This window comes from Phyllobates terribilis, unplaced genomic scaffold (genome assembly GCF_046119375.1).
Source record: "Phyllobates terribilis strain yellow unplaced genomic scaffold, ASM4611937v1 Scaffold_9__5_contigs__length_417890890, whole genome shotgun sequence".
In the NCBI taxonomy this organism is placed as follows: Eukaryota; Metazoa; Chordata; class Amphibia; order Anura; family Dendrobatidae; genus Phyllobates; species Phyllobates terribilis.
In genome coordinates, this window is record NW_027362769.1 from 88630224 (window position 1) to 88647319 (window position 17096).

At 47.1% G+C, this 17096-nt stretch overlaps 1 protein-coding gene across 1 annotated transcript in view; it reads left to right on the forward strand.

Annotated features, from left to right (window-relative positions):
• The window catches only part of USP40 (ubiquitin specific peptidase 40), a 77175-nt gene that overhangs the window by 56778 nt on the left and 3301 nt on the right, over positions 1-17096 (forward strand). Inside the window, exons 28-31 of the mRNA XM_073646729.1 lie at positions 12949-13014; positions 13209-13419; positions 16013-16108; positions 16186-16277. Of these exons, the coding sequence (XP_073502830.1) occupies positions 12949-13014; positions 13209-13419; positions 16013-16108; positions 16186-16277 (465 nt within the window). The remainder of the gene's footprint in view (positions 1-12948; positions 13015-13208; positions 13420-16012; positions 16109-16185; positions 16278-17096) is intronic.

Genomic DNA, 17096 nt, shown 5'->3' on the forward strand with positions numbered 1-17096 from the left:
ATTATCTGCTGCAGGAAAAAGATTAACCCTGCAGCTACCGGTCGGCAGATACAGACCAGGCCTGCCAGTCTTCGGGGAGGCACAGGACTGTGGATCTTTGGCGCTGGACCTAGAGGCACACTGGTGGGGTAAGATCACAGCTGGAGTTCCTCCTCGGCTGTGAATCCATTATTTCTTATAAGCTCCTCTGCACTCTGCATAGCCACCCCTGTGCACTATGCAGGACTCAAGGTCCAAGAGAACCAGGCAGGACTGCTATTATGCACTCTGTACAGCCTGCAGTAAAACTATTCTCAGTGGCAGCACGTACCTGCACTACCAGGACTGCATCCAGACTACTGTGCCAGAGCCCCAAGAAGCCCCTGCCAATGCTTCGGGTCTAATGCTACGCAGGAATGGGTCACTCAGATGTCGCAATCTATGACGCAGTCTATAGATAACCTAACCTCCACGTTGCTTCAAGCTCTGCAGCGTCATGCCTCGGCTATGAACGCTACCCAGCAAAGGGAGAGCGTGACTCAGGGACATGACGACCCGGGCACATCCACGTCTAGGTCAGGATGCAAGCGGACCCACAGGTCATGCTCATCTGCGTCATTCCATAGCACGCGGTCATCCCATAGCACACGGTCATCCCCTTCTAGGGAGAGACACCGTAATTCCAGGTCATTTAGACCGTTCCCTACCAGGGACTGACAATGCAGATCTCCGCAGCAATCCCCGACCAGAGAAGGCCTCCGCCCCAGCAGCAGGAGACGCCTTAGCGATGCACAGGATTCGGAAGTCATCTGTGATTCCGACTCTGAAAAGGAAACTGAAGGGTCCCTGATCCCAATCCCCCCTAGCAATACAGCGCTAGTTGAGGACGTAATCTCGTCCATCCATAGGGTGCTGGACATTTCTGATCCGCCCCTGGAGGCACCAGAATATTTTTCCTTTTGAAGGAGCTCTGAAGCCGCCTAAGATCTCTTTGATCACCCAGAGATTAAATCGCAAATATCTGGAGGCGCGGTACCCCTTCCCACAGGAGGTCACCAAGGAATGGTCAGATCCACCCAAAGGGGATCCCCCAGCCTCTAGGCTAGCACCAGTCACTCCTTTCACTGCCAGATAGCTCAACCCTCAGGGACACAGCAGACCGGCAGGTGGAACGCAAGGCTCGTTCAATTTTCGAGGCCGCAGGGGCCTCCCTGGCTCCCGCGTTCGCGTCAGTTTGGGCTGCCAAGGCCATCCTGTCTTAGCCCCAAAAATTTACAAGCTGGCCTCCAAGCATCTGCTCCTGAGCTGTCGGACCAAGCGGTTCAAATAGCACTTGTACCAGATTACATGCTTCATGCAGCTCTGCATTCAACAAGGGGTGCAGCGGGGATAGCCTCAAACGCCATCACGATTCGGCGTATCCTCTGGCTGCGGGAATGGAAACAGACGCAGCCTCAAGGAAGTCCCTCACGCACCTCCCGTACCTCAGTGGTCGACTTTTTGGCGAACAGTTGGACATGATGATATCCAACGCCACCGGGGGTATGAGTACCTCTCTCCCCAACTGAAACCCAAACGCACTTACAGGAAGCGTAACCAAACTAGATTCCAATCCTTTCGGAACTCTTCGGACTGATCCGTCTCACGTCCAGCACAAAATAGCAACTGCTCCCCACGCAGGGGCAACTCGCGGTCGACGCAAAAGTCGGACAAGACCTGGCAGTCAAAAGTAGGCCAGTCAAAGTCCAAAGGAGGAAAATCTCAGATTTCCTCCTCATCATGACTCACGGACTCCGGAAGACACCCCACCCGTAGGCGGCCGACTTTTGCTCTTTCATCAAGTCTGGCTGCCTATTACAGAAGACAGGTGGGTCAGGGAACTAGTGTCTTCCGGATACAAGATAGAGTTCACTTCCAACCCACCAAACAGACTTTCTTTCTGTTCCCCCAAAGCCGCCAGCCAAGGCTCGTGCCTTCTGCCAAGCGGTCTCCTCGCTTCTTCAAGCAGTAGTCATAGTACCGGTCCCCGCGGCCGATCGCTTCCGAGGGTTCTACTCCAATCTATTCGTAGTCCCCAAGAAAGGAGGCGGCGTACGGCCCATACTGGACCTAAAACAGCTCAACAAATGTGTACGGGTACGTCACTTCCGCATGGAGTCCCTTCGGTCCATCATTGCGTTCATGGAGAAGGGAGAATTTCTCGCCTCCATAGACATACAAGACGCATACCTGCATATACCAATTGCACCCGCCCATCTGAGATTTTTCAGGTTCGCAATCGATCAGGACCACTAACTGTTAGTGGCTCTCCCGTTCGGACTCGCCGTGGCTCTCAGAGGGTTTACCAAAGTCATGGCAGCCACCATGGACGTCCTGCACTCCAGAGGCATAGTAGTTGTTCCATACCTGGACGATCTCCTTATCAAGGCTCCTACTTTCAAGGACCAAGAACTCAGCGTCTCAATCACAATCGACACTCTGAGTCACCTGGGCTGGTTAGTCAACCTACAAAAGTCATCACCAACCCCGAGTCAGTCTCTGACCTTCCTGGGAATGCTATTCAACACCTTCGGGGGTCTAGTGCTCCTTCCCAAGGACAAGGCACTGCTTCTCCGTCTAGGAGTTCGCACCCTCCTCAGCAAACCCCCTCGATCTCTCCGGTTTGCCATGAAAGTCCTCGACAGGATGATGGCGGCAATAGAAGCGGTCCCATTTGCCCAGCTTCACCTCAGGCCTCTCCAACTACCCATCCTCAAGTCATGGGACAGGAACCCCTTTTTCTCTCGACAGGGAGTTACAGCTGACGTCGTCAACCAGGAAGTCCCTGCACTGGTGGCTTAAGCCAACCTCACTAACAAAGGGGAAATCCTTTCTCACGGGTCAATGGAAGGTTCTCACCACCGACGCGAGCCTGACAGGTTGGGGTGCGGTGCACTTACACCACAGAGCACAGGGCAAGTGGTCCCCAGCGGAAGCGAACATGCCCATCAACGTCTTGGAAATTCATGCCATCCTCCTGGCGTTGAGAGCCTTCCATCACTTACTGGCAGCCTCTCACATCAGAGTACAGTCGGACAATGCCACGGCTGTGGCATATGGGAATCACCATGGGGGGACTCGCAGTGCCCAGACGATGCGAGAAGTGACACACATTCTCCACTGGGCGGAAGACACAGGTTCGGTTCTCTCTGTGGTCCACATTCCGGGTGTGGACAACTGGGAAGCAGACATCCTCAGCCATCAAGCAATGGACTCGGGAGAGCGGTCTCTGCATCCCGAAGTTTTTCGCCAGATCTGCCATCGCTGGGGGACTCCGGACGTGGACCTAATGGCATCCCACTTCAATACCAAGGTCTCCCACTTCATTGCCGGAACACACGACCCGCGGGCGCTAGGAGCGGACGCCCTGGTTCAGGACTGGACCCAGGTCCAGCTCCTGTACATTTTTTCCACCTCTCACCCTGATATCCAGAGTGGTGAGGAAGATCAAACAAGAGGGAGTTCCAACCATCCTAATCGCACCGGACTTGCCCAAACGTACATGGTACGCCGACATCGTACAGCTCACAGCAGACGTCCTCTGGCGTCTTCCCGACCGCCCGGATCTTCTGTCACAAGGCCCGTTCTACCACCAGAACTCAGGGGCCCTCAATTTGACGACGTGGCCATTGAGACCTGGGTTCTAACCCAGTCGGGGTTCACGCCGCACGTCATTGCAACCATGATCAGGGCACGGAAGCCAACCTCTGCTAAGATTTATTACCGTACCTGGAAAGCCTTCTTTACCTGGTGCGAATCTCGTGGCCAGACCCCATTCCCTTATTCCCTCCCCAGGGTACTTGGGTTTCTCCAATCGGGTCTGGAGGCCAGACTGTACCTGGCCTCCCTTCAGAGCCTGGTGTCAGCTCTCTCAGTGCTTTTTCAGAAGTGCATTGCTAACAATCCGCAAGTAAGGACATTTCTTCAGAGGGTTTCCCGATTGGTTCCCCCCTACAGACGACCACTAGAAACGTGGGACCTCAACCTGGTGCTGACAGCATTGCAGGAAACACCTTTGAACCCCTTAGTAAAGTCTCACTCCACCTTCTATCCCAGAAAGTGGTTTTCCTAGTGGCAATCACCTCGCTACGCAGGGTGTCTGAACTGACAGCACTCTCCTGCAGGCGCCCCTTCCTGTTTTTTTTTACCAGGACAAGGTAGTTCTCTGTAGGTCCCATCCTTCCTTCTGAAGGTTGTGTCCAACTTCTACCTCAATGAGGAAATTTCACTGCCATCCCTCTGTCCGGTCCCGGTTCATAGAGTGCAGAAGGCTCTGCATACGCTTGACCTAGTCAGGGCATCGCGTATCCATGTGTCTAGGACTGCGCCCTTCCGGAAGTCTGATTCTCTTTTCCTTCTACTGGAAGGCGGCCGCAAGGGTCTGCCTGCTTCCAAAGCTACCCTTGCCAGGTGGATCAAATCCACCATACAAGATGCCTACCGCCTCAAAAATTCTCCTCTTCCAGCAGGAATTACGGCACACTCTACACGTGCGGTAGGGGGCCTCCTGGGCCATTCGGCACCAGGCTTCGGCACAACAAGTGTGTAAGGCAGCCACCTGGACTAGCCTACACACGTTTACCAAACACTACAGAGTTCATACCCAGTCCTCAGCAGACGCGAGCCTGGGTAGACGGGTTCTGCAGGCGGCGGTGCCCCAATTGTAGGGGCCTGTCTACACAATATTCGTCCATTGCTTCCCACCCAGGGACTGCTTTGGGACGTCCCATGGTCCTGTGTCCCCCAATGAGGCGACAGAGTAAAGGAGATTTTCTCTTTCCCCATGACGGCACCACGGAGAGAGGGGATCCGCCCTTCAAGGACAGGAAACCTACAGATAAAAAGGGCGGCACCTCTCTCCCGCAGCAGTTGGTTTCCTGTCCTTGACAGGGACCTACGGATGAAAGTTCCTGAAAAGGAATGAAGAAAGAAGAAAATGAGAACTTACCAGGCCCGGCCAGACCGGTTCAGGCAGCGGGGGTTCTCTGCCTCGGCTGGTGCGGTGTCCTGTAGCGCCACCGCTGGGGTCAGCGGGCCTCTAGGGTGGCAGGGAGACGCGACACAGCAAGGAACTGGATCGCTGCGGTCTCCGATGGCGTCGAGGCCCAGGTGGTGAGTATGGCAGGGCTTCCGGGGCTCGGGTTAGTGAGTAGGCCTGAAGCCCCGGGGCCCGGGTCAGAGGCTTGCCTGGGCTTCGCGAAGCACGCGCGCCGGAAGTGACGTGGGGCGCGGGCGCCGGTAGTGACGCGGTCGCGGGTCCTTCTGGGAGCTTCGCGTTCAAACGTGTGCGGGAAACTGACCGCACGGGGGGGCGCTCCCCTCCTTAATGGTACACAGCGGTGGCCTAGGGGAGGGGGGGGGGGGGGACACCTGATAGCTGCCAGGCCAGAAGGGGGGAGCCTCAATGATGATATAATAGACTCCATCCCAGTGATGAGGGGCGCAGCGGCTTTCTGGCTGACGCCTCAGCCGACTCGGTCAGGCTGGCAGCTAGGGCTGGGAGTTTTTCAAACGCAGCTAGGCGGGCCCTCTGGCTCAAATGCTGGCCAGGCGACCTCCAAACGAAGTCTAGGCTGTGCTCCATCCCGTGTGAGGGGGAATTCTTATTCGGGTCTACTCTGGATGATATCCTGGACAAGGCCGGGGATAACAAAAAACGCTTCCCGGTCCTCTCCAGTACTTCTTTTAGGAGATCTTTTCGGAGTGGGAAATTCATGCGAAGGAGACCCCCCAAAGACCAGGACAGGTGGGAGGACAAGAGGCAGAGAAAAGCCAATGGGTTTATGTTTAACAGGCCCCCTGGTGACAATAGGAAACCCGCCCAATGAAAGGCAGCCCCAGGTGTGTGTGTGTGTGTGGGGGGGTGCTTCTCCATTTCCTCCCGGCCTGGGAAAAAATATCAAACGTGCGCTGGATTTTAGACCTGATTTAAATCGGGGCTAAGATTCCAGTTCCTCTCCACTCCCCGTCCAAATTTCATAGTAACCCCCGTGAGGTCTTCAGGGGTAGAGCAATTGGCTCTAGAACAAGAGGTTCTAGGCCTAGTGGACAAGGCAGTCCTTCGGGAAGTCCCAGCTCAGGAGGTAGGCGATGGGTTCTACTCCCCTATATTCCTCAGGAAGAAACCGGATGGAACATTCAGGACTATTGTAAATCTAAAGAAATTGAACAGAGTTCTGAAAGTTCATTCGTTCAAGATGGAGTCAATAAAAACATCTGTGAAATTGTTGTTCCCAGGCTATTTTATGGCTGTCCTGGATCTGAAGGACGCATATTATCATGTCCCCATACACAGAGACTACCAAAAATTCCTGAGGGTAGCGATACCGATAAGAGGCACAATAAGGCACTACCAATATACGGCTCTCCCCTTCGGGTTAGCAATAGCCCCAAGAGTCTTCACAAAGGTGGCGGCAGAGGTTATGGCCCATCTGAGGGAGAGGAACATCCTAATAGTCCCGTACCTGGACGATCTACTTATTATAGGCAACTCGTTCAGCCATTGCAAGGACCATCTAGCAAAAGTCATGGGTTCCTTGACGAGTTTAGGCTGGCTGCTGAATCTGAAAAAATCCAGGCTGGAACCAGATCAAGTGCAAGAGTACTTGGGTATCCTGCTAGATTCAAGGAGTCAGGAATGCCGTCTCCCGGCAGAGAAAATCCAAAGCATGATGGCCCGAGTGTCCTACGTGAAGAACCATCCCGATATGACACTGAGGGGAGCAATGTCCCTCCTAGGCTCCATGACTGCCTGCATCCCGGGGGTTCTCTGGGCTCAGTTACACACCAGGGGCTTACAATGGGAGATCTTGGGGGCGGAAAGGTCACTAAGAGGGCACTTAGAAGGTCGGCTGACTTTATCATCAAAAACTTTGGTTTCCCTGACATGGTGGTCAGAGGGGGACAATCTAGGCAGAGGCGTCCCATGGACAATACCAGTATCTCGGATACTAAAGACGGATGCAAGCCCCAGGGGGTGGGGGGCTCATCTAAATGACCAAGTGGCTCAGGGGGGTCTGGTCGAAGGATTTGGAAGGGGTATCCTCCAACATGAAGGAACTTCTGGCGGTGAAGTATGGCCTCTTAGAATTTCTAGACACGCTAAGAGGGCACCACGTGAGAGTGTTTTCGGACAACAGGGTAGTGGTAGCATACCTAAATCATCAGGGGGGTACCCGGTCCCATTCTCTTCTACGGGTGTCAAGTTCCATCCTCCGGGTAGCAGAGAACAATCTAGAATCTCTATCGGCACTCCGCATAAAAGGGACAGAGAATGTCACGACGGACTTCCTGAGCAGGACCCAGCTGAGACAGGGCGAGTGGGAGCTGAACCAGCTAGTGTTCGACAAAATCACGAGGGTTTGGGGGCACCCCTCCATAGACCTATTCACCAACTGGCAAAACAAGAAAGTGGACACGTTCTGCTCGATCGACCCCAGGGGGAACCCAGCGGCGTTAGATGCCTTCTCGATCATATGGAACCACCAGCTAGCGTATGCCTTTCCTCCGATTGCTCTCATTCCGGCAGTTCTGAGGAAGATCAGGGAAGACGAGGCAAACATGATCCTGATCGCCCCCTTCTGGCCAAGGAGGCCTTGGTTTCTCTGGCTAAGGATAATGTCCACCTCCGACCCCTGGGTCCTTCCGGAAGTTCCGGATCTGCTGTCCCAGGGACCAGTCCTTCACCCACAGGTAGCAAACCTGCACCTGACAGCTTGGAGTTTGAGAGGGCGCTCTTGAGGGATAGAGGGTTCTCCCCCAATTTAATCTCCACCTTACTGCAGAGTAGGAAACCCGTAACTACCAAACTCTACGGTAAAACCTGGAGAAGATTTCTTTCTTTCAAGGGGTCGGAAGTAGTGGGGGAGGCCCCCATTACTGCTATCTTGGAGCTTCTTCAAAAGGGGTTGGAGCAGGGGTTGGCCACAAGCACTCTGAAGGTTCAGGTGGCTGCGCTGGGAGCTCTATATAACTGTGACCTGGCGGGGGATAGATGGGTCTCCAGGTTCATCAGGGCATCCCATAGGTCCAGGCCCATCCCCTCCCGGAATGCTCCTCCTTGGGACTTAAATCTTGTGCTTTCAGCTCTGACCAGGTGTCCCTTTGAACCTCTAGCGGACGCGTCTCTTAAAATCCTGTCCCTTAAGACGTCCCTTCTAGTAGCCCTCACGTTGGCATGTCGGATTAGTGACATACAAGCCTTATCAGCAGGGCCCCCCTTCACGCAAATCCTAGAAGATAGGGTGACACTTAGGACTGACCCAGCGTACCTTCCTAAGGTGGGTTCCCTCTTCCACAGGTCACAGGAGGTCACCCTCCCTTCCTTTTGTTCAGACCCAAAAAACAAGGGGGAAGAGGCCCTTCACATCTTAGACGTCAGGAGGTACATTATACAATACTTAGAGGCCACACGAGAGTGTAAGAAGGATAGGTCTCTCTTTGTGTGCTTCCAGGTATCTCGGAAGGGACGGAAGGCTTCCAAGAGCACCCTGGCAAGGTGGATAAGGGACGCCATCTCCCTGGCTTACTCCTCAAGCGGGGAAACCGCGCCTGCGGGCCTAAAGGCTCACTCAACTAGGGCGGTGGCAGCCTCCTGGGCGGAGAAGGTTGGGGCTTCTATCGAACAGATATGTAGAGCGGCGACCTGGTCTTCTCCTTCCACATTCTTTTAACACTACCGGCTAGATCTAACCTCGTCTTCAGACCTTACCTTTGGCAGAAGGGTTCTGGAAGCGGTGGTCCCTCCCTAATCTTCACTTCTCTGCAATCTCTCCATGGTGCCGTCATGGGGAAAGAGAAAGACATAGTTACTTACCGGTAACGGGATTTCTCGGAACCCATGACGGCACCCGTACATTCCCTCCCTTCACACATGGGTATGCACATTTGTTTGTTGCCTTTTAGTCACAGGGTGTGTCTGGCAAGCTCCTTTTTAATAAATATATCTATATCTATCTATATCTATCTATATCTATCTATATCTATCTATATCTATCTATATCTATCTATATCTATCTATATCTATATCTATCTATATCTATATCTATCTATATCTATCTATATCTATCTATATCTATCTATATCTATCTATATCTATCTATATCTATCTATATCTCATATATATATATTATAATGTGTAAAAATTTGTGTTACCAACCTGGCGGTCCTCTCGGTGCTCTGTAAACCAACTGATGCGGGAGAGAGGTGCCGCCCTTTTTATCTGTGGGTTTCCTGTCCTTGAAGGGCGGATCCCCTCTCCGTGGTGCCGTCATGGGTTCCGAGAAATCCCGTTACCGGTAAGTAACTATGTCTTTTGTGTACTCACCGTAAAATCTCTTTCTCTTAGCCTCTAATTGGGGGACACAGCTCCCACCCTGTTGCCCGATCCGGGCCGTTATGTTGAGTTCTCCTATTGTCTTTGTTTGAGCTCGTACATAGTTGCCTTCTTATAGGCATGGTTATGTTATCCATGTTACGTTCCTCCTACTGCTTTTGCATAAAACTGGAGTAGGCTGATGCCGTCCGGGGGTGTATACTGCAGAGGAGGAGCCACGGTTAATCTTATTCAGATTATGCATAGTGTCGCCTCCTAGTGGACAGCGGCATATCACCCATGGTCCTGTGTCCCCCAATTAAAGGCTAAGAGAAAGATTTTACGGTGAGTACACAAAAATCTCCTTTTTTTTAGTACGGAAAAGCTTTGATTCTACGCTTAAAAACACAACTGCATTTTCATAAATGTTACTTTCCATGCATTTTTTTTCAAGCTCTCTGTAGAAGCCTATGGAGAAAAAATGCACTAAAAAACCCCACAGTTTAGCAGCATCTTTAGTTGCACATTGGGCATGAGCTTTCATGTAATCGCATATATTTTGCTTGGACACTTAAGCGCAGCAGATTTTCTGCACAAAAGAAATGCAGCTGAAAAAACGCAGCATGTACAATAATGGGAACATGCTCAAAGACATCTGAAAATTGGGATTCATCTTCGGGTAATCGCCTTTATTTCTGCTGAAGAACTTCTAATCGGTAAAAGTTTAGTTTACTTCATCCCCATTTGCAGAATGAGTAGTGGAAATGGTTCCTGCTGCTGATGTCTTTCTTATCATTTAAAGAGACAATAAAAATGTAATTCCCATCTCAGACCTGTATGGCATATCCACAGTATATATTATTTAAAGTCCTAGCTCTGGGAACTGCACATATATCAAGAACTAGGGTCCCCCGCCCCTCACCCTGCATGATAAGGTGGCCCTGCTGCGTCCAGACGAGATAAAATTGAGCATACTTGGTTGTTTGCATTGGTCAGAATAAGGGTGGGTTCACACAAGCGTATAAAAAAAATCATTCAGATATTTATTCAGAAAAGTGGGACAGTTTTTTTTTTTTGTTCTCACTCGTCATCTGTCCATATGCAATCTGAGTGTGTGTGTGTGTGTGTGTATATGTATATGCATATATGTATTTGTGTGTGATAGAAATATACAGTACAGACCAATAGTTTGGACACACCTTCTCATTTAAAGATTTTTCTGTATTTTCATGCCTATGAAAATTGTACATTCACACTGAAGGCATCAAAACTATGAATTAACACATGTGGAATTATATACTTAACAAAAAAGTGTGAAACAACTGAAAATATGTCTTATATTCTAGGTTCTTCAAAGTAGCCACCTTTTGCGTTGATGACTGCTTTGCACACTCTTGGCATATATATACTGCTCAAAAAAATAAAGGGAACACTTAAACAGCAGAATATAACTCCAAGTAAATCACAAACTGTCCACTTAGGAAGCAACACTGATTGACAATCAATTTCACATGCTGTTGTGCAAATGGAATAAACAATAGATGGAATTTATTGGCAATTATCAAGACACCCTCAATAATGGAGTGGTTCTGCAGGTGGGGACCACAGACCACATCTCAGTACCAATGCTTTCTGGCTGATGTTTTGGTCACTTTTGAATGTCAGTTGTGCTTTCACACTCGTGGTAGCATGAGACGGACTCTACAACCCACAGAAGTTGCTTAGGTAGTGCAGCTCATCCAGGATGGCACATCAATGCGAGCTGTGGCAAGAAGGTTTGCTGTGTCTGTCAGCGTAGTGTCCAGAGGCTGGAGGCACTACCAGGAGACAGGCCAGTACACCAGGAGTCGTGGAGGGGGCCGTAGGAGGGCAACAACCCGGGAGCAGGACCGCTACCTTCGCCTTTGTGCAAGGAGGAACAGGAGGAGCACTGCCAGAGCCCTGCAAAATGACCTCCAGCAGGCCACAAATGTGCATGTGTCTGCACAAACGGTTAGAAACCGACTCCATGAGGGTGGTATGAGGGCCCGACGTCTACAGATGGGGGTTGTGCTCATAGCCCAACACCGTGCAGGACGCTTGGCATTTGCCACAGAACACCAGGATTGGCAAAGTCGCCACTGGCTCCCTGTGCTCTTCACAGATGAAACAGGTTCACACTGAACACATGTGACAGAGTCTGGAGACACGGTGGAGAGCGATCTGCTGCCTGCAACATCCTTCAGCATGACCAGTTTGGCAGTGGGTCAGTAATGGTGGTGGGGTGGCATTTCTTTGGAGGACCGCACAGCCCTCCATGTGCTCGTCAGAGGTAGCCTGACTGCCATTAGGTACCGAGATGAGATCCTCAGACCCCTTGTGAGTCAATATGCTGGGGGGGGGGTTGGCCCTGGGTTCCTCCTAATGCAGGACAATGCCAGACCTCATGTGGCTGGAGTGTCAGCATTTCCTGCAAGATGAAGGCATTGAAGCTATGGACTGGCCCTCCCGTTCTCCAGACCTGAATCCGATTGAGCACATCTGGGACATCATGTCTCGCTCCATCCACCAACGTCACGTTGCACCACAGACTGTCCATGAGTTGGCGGATGCTTTTGTCCAGATCTGGGAGGAGATCCCACAGGAGACCATCCACAACTTCATCAGAAGCATGCCCAGGCATTGTAGGGAGGTCATACAGGCCCGTGGAGGCCACACACAATTCTGAGCATCATTTTGACTTGTTTTAAGGACATTACATCAAAGTTGGATCAGCCTGTAGTGTGTTTTTCCACTTTAATTTTGGGGGTGACTCCAAATCCAGGCCTCCATTGGTTAATAAATTTGATTTCCATTGATGATTTTTGTGTGATTTTGTTGTCAGCACATTCAACTTTGTACGGAACAAAGTATTCAATGAGAATATTTCATTCATTCAGATCTAGGATGTGTTATTTGAGTGTTCCCTTTATTTTTTTGAACAGTGTATATATGTGCATGCGTTTATCACACATAGAATATTAATATTAATATATATATATATATATATATAGATAGATAGATCGATAGATATAATAGGAAGATGTAATTGTCTAATAACTGCTGCTGTGTGGAATATTAAATATATATATTTATATATATTTTTTTATATATTAAATTTTATAATTTTATATAGCAGCAGTTATTAGACATTTGCAGCTACCTATGTTACAGAATTGCAATGTATCCATAAAAATCGGATGCTATACTGTGGCTTCGTATGGCATTGGATTCTTTTTTTTTTACGCACCCATAGACTTGAATGGGTGAGTCTTATTTGATTTATAAAAGAAACTAGTGCACTTTGTGATTTTTTTTTTTTTTTTTTTTTTACACGCCATTGGTCCAAGTGCTGTGTTTTTCTGTTTTGTTTTTTTCACGGACAGAACTTGGACTGAAATTACGGTCGTGTGAACGAGCCAAAAGGATGAGATCCAAGTTCTCAGCCATAGGCAACAGGGGCGTTTGGGACCCCGTTCTTAATATAGGTGTGGGTCCCATCTCTGGAACCTGCACCTATCAGACATCTATGTCAGATCTTTTAAACATACCATAAATACCTGAGATCCGTGCAATGTTGACTCTTCTATTTTTTGCAGTGACTACAAAATGGGCATTAACACGACACTTTGTGTGGAGCCGTTACAGCAGGAGGAGATCCTGGGGTGAGTATTGTACTAAAGCAAAACCAAAGAAATGAGCCAGAGCACAAGTTGACACAAGTACAATGTGTAAGAGCATGTTCACACTCTGGCCATTTCACAGACAAAACCTAAGAGTAAATAATCCACATAATGGTGACAGACACGTAGTTTGAAATTATTTTAATTATTTTAAGATTTCCTTCTTGATTATTTAGACCTCAAGATCTGCTTCTGCGGGTTCAACTTTCTGTCCCAGGGGAATGTCGATACTTCCCATCTGTGGACGTTGCTTGGAATATCTCTCGTGGGTGCACGGCATCTGCTCTGCGGCAGAAGATTGCTACCCATTGCTTGTTATCTGTGGACAAAGTTGAGATTGCAAAGTATTTTCCAGATAAACATGAATGGCTTCCGATATCCAGCTGGGTGAGTATATATGTATATGTTGCTGATGATAATAAGGACTTTGTTCTAATCATTTTGTTACATCCTGGCATTCATGTAATTCGCCACTCAACCCTTTAGTTTTATCTACTATATGATTATCTGTTTTAATAATAAAATATCATAAGTGTTACTCCAATTTGATCAGAAATCAGACAAATGTTCATATACAATAAATATTGTATTAAAATACGCAACTACACAATAAAAATAACATTTAAAAGTTAATAGTAAAAAAACACAATGAAAGCAAGGGGAGGCCTATAAGACACACGAAGTAATGAGGATAAAAAATATATATCGACAAATATGTGTGTGTATAATATATATTTATTATGAATTCTATTTAGTCCTGACAAATGCTTTTTTTTGTGAATAAATACATGTTCCTATACCGTTGTGCTCAAAAGTTTACATACCCCGACACAATTTTTCCTTTCTTGGCCTTGTTTCAGAGAATATGAGTGATAGCAAAAAAACTTTTTCTCCACTCATGGTTATTGGTTGGGTGAATCCATTTATTGTCTAACTACTGTGTTAATGACAACCAAAAACATCCAAATGACCCTGATCAAAAGTTCACATACCCTGGTGATTTTGGCTTGATAACATGCACAGAATTTGACACAAATGGGTTTGAATGGCTACTACAGGTAACATCCTCACCTGTGACCTGTTGGCTTGTAATCAATGTGTGTGCATAAAAGCTGAGTGAGTTTCTGGGATCCAGACGGACTCTTGCATCTTTCATCCAGCCACTGGATTGTGAGTCATGGGGAAAGCAAAAGAATTGTCAACTGACCTACAGGAAAAGGTGGTTCAACTGTATAACACAGGAAAGGAATACAAAAAGATATCCAAGGAATTGATAATGCCAGTCAGCAGCGTTCAAACTGTGATTAACAAATGGAAAATCAGGGGGTCTGTAAAAACCAAACCATGGTCAGGTAGACCAACAAAAATGTCAGCCACAACTGCCAGGAAAATTGTTCGGGATGCAAAGAAAAACCCACAAATAACATCAGCTGAAATTCAGGACTCTCTGAAAACTAGCAGTGTGGCTGTTTCAAGATGCACAATAAGGAGGCACTTAAAGAAAAATGGTCTGCATGGTCGAGTCGCCAGAAGAAAGCCATTACTGCGCAAATGCCACAAAGTATCTCACCTACAATACGACAAACAGCACAGAGACAAGCCTCAAAACTGATGGAACATGGTAATTTGGAGTGATGAGACCAAAATTTAACTTTTTGGCCACAACCATAAACATTACATTTGGAGAGAGGTCAACAAGGCCTATGATGAAAGGAACACCATTCCTAAAATAAAGCACGGAGGTGGATCGCTGATGTTTTGGGGATGTGTGAGCTACAAAGGCACAGGAAACTTGGTAAAGGTTGAAGGAAAGATGAATGCAGCACGTTATCAGCAAATACTGGAGGCAAATTTGCACTCATAAGCCTGGAAGCTGCGCATGGGACGTACTTGGACGTTCCAACATGACAACGATCCAAAGCACAAGGCCAAGTCGACCTGTCATTGGCTACAGCAGAACAAAGTGAAGGTTCTGGAGTGGCCTTCTCAGTCTCCTGACCTCAATATCATTGAGCCACTCTGGGGAGAAGTGCGCAGTTCATGCTGGACAGTCCAAGAATTTACAGGAACTGGAGGCTTTTTGCCAAGAAGAATGGGCAGCTTTACCGTCTGAGAAAATAAAGAACCTCATCCACAACTACCACAAAGACTTCAAGCTGTCATTGATGTTAGAGGGGGCAATACACGGTATTAAGAACTGGGGTATGTGAACTTTTGATCAGGGTCATTTGGATGTTTTTGGTTGTCATTAAGATTTAAAAAGAGAAAACACACTAGTTTGACAATAAATGGCTTCACCCAACCAATAACCATGAGTGGAGAAAAAGTTTTTTTGTTATCATTCATATTCTCTGAAACAAGGCCAAGAAAGGAAAAATTGTGCCGGGGTATATAAACTTTTGAGCACAGCTGTAAATATTGTATTGAAATATCCAACTACACAATAAAAATAAAATTTAAAAGTTAATAGTAAAAAAAAAAAAAAAAGAAACAATGAAAACAAGAGGAGGCCGATGAGAGACACAAAGTAATGAGGATAAGAAAACAATACAAAGGGTAGCCACAAGATGGCAGAATACTACCAAAGAGTGATGATAATGTGTGTGTATGTGTTGAGAACTTGGATCTCATCCTTTTGGCTCGTTCACACGACCGTAATTTCAGTCCAAGTTCTGTCCGTGAAAAAAACACGTACACATACACACACATTATCATCACTCTTTGGTAGTATTCTGCCATCTTGTGGCTACCCTTTGTATTGTTTTCTTATCCTCATTACTTTGTGTCTCTCATCGGCCTCCTCTTGTTTTCGTTGTTTTGTTTTTCTTTTTTTTACTATTAACTTTTACATTTTATTTTTATTGTACAGTTGGATATTTCAATACAATATTTATTGTATATGTACATTTGTCTGATTTCTGATCAAATTGGAGTAACATATATATGATATATATAATTTATGAGTTGCTTTAATCTACAGACTCAGCATGTTTCCAAGAAAAAGAAGAAAAAGAAAGCAGACAACCTACAAGGAGCGCCGTTTTACCTAAAAGATGGGGACATTATAGGGGTAAAGGTAAGTTGCACGTGTGGTGTAACTACGTGGAAAAAGGCTGTTGGCACCGACTCATTGGTTGTTAATTTTTTTGACAGAACCTTTTATTAGATGACAGAGTGGACTTTTGCTCTGAAGCTGATTTTATTGCTAAGGAAAAGCAAAGGCAGAGTGTAGAAGGCAACAAGAGGTAAGAATCACATTTGTCTATGCGTGAATGGGATCTTTAAGTTGTCCAAAATAACCACTGCTTACAAAGGTGTCAGGTTAAAAAATCATCTATGGTACATCACACTTTACTATGCAATTAAAAATCAAGAAAAAAATAAGTTTAATCACTTCCCAATGTGTACAAATACTTCACAGATCAAAGTGTCACAGGAGTCACAAGCTAATAAGACATTCAATATATTTTCCCCAATTTTCTTCTATTAAGGCCTTACTCTGATGTCAGTTTTTTCAGGAATGAGAAAAATCCCTATCTATTCATCAGTATTTTGGATCAGTTTTTCATCAGTGTGTGATCAGGTTTTTTTTTTTTTTTTTTGCCATCAGTGTTTTATTTGTCGCAAATGAAAAACACATTTATTTATTTATTTTTTTATTTTTTTCTAGCAGACAGTAAGTGAAAACCAGACAGCACATGAATACTAGGAAGCTATCAGCTATCAGACCGATTTTGGTTTGAATGGGCAAATTTCATCTTTGACTCCGATCTAAAATTTACATGACTCCGTTTTTTTTTTTTTGCAGACACTTAAGTCTGCAAAAATAGTTCATGTGAACAGACCCATATGCTAGGAGTACACATTCTGCCAAAAACGCAGAACTTGTACGTGAAAAATAGACATCTAAAAGAATGAAAAATGTGCTTTTCAGGTCTATCAACAGTTACATGCAGATCCAGTGCCACATATCGCAGCACAGCCCAATGTGTCTAGAAAATGGGTGGAACATGTGATTCTCTTATGACATATTTCTGCCACTTGTTTAAATCTGAATAGAAAAG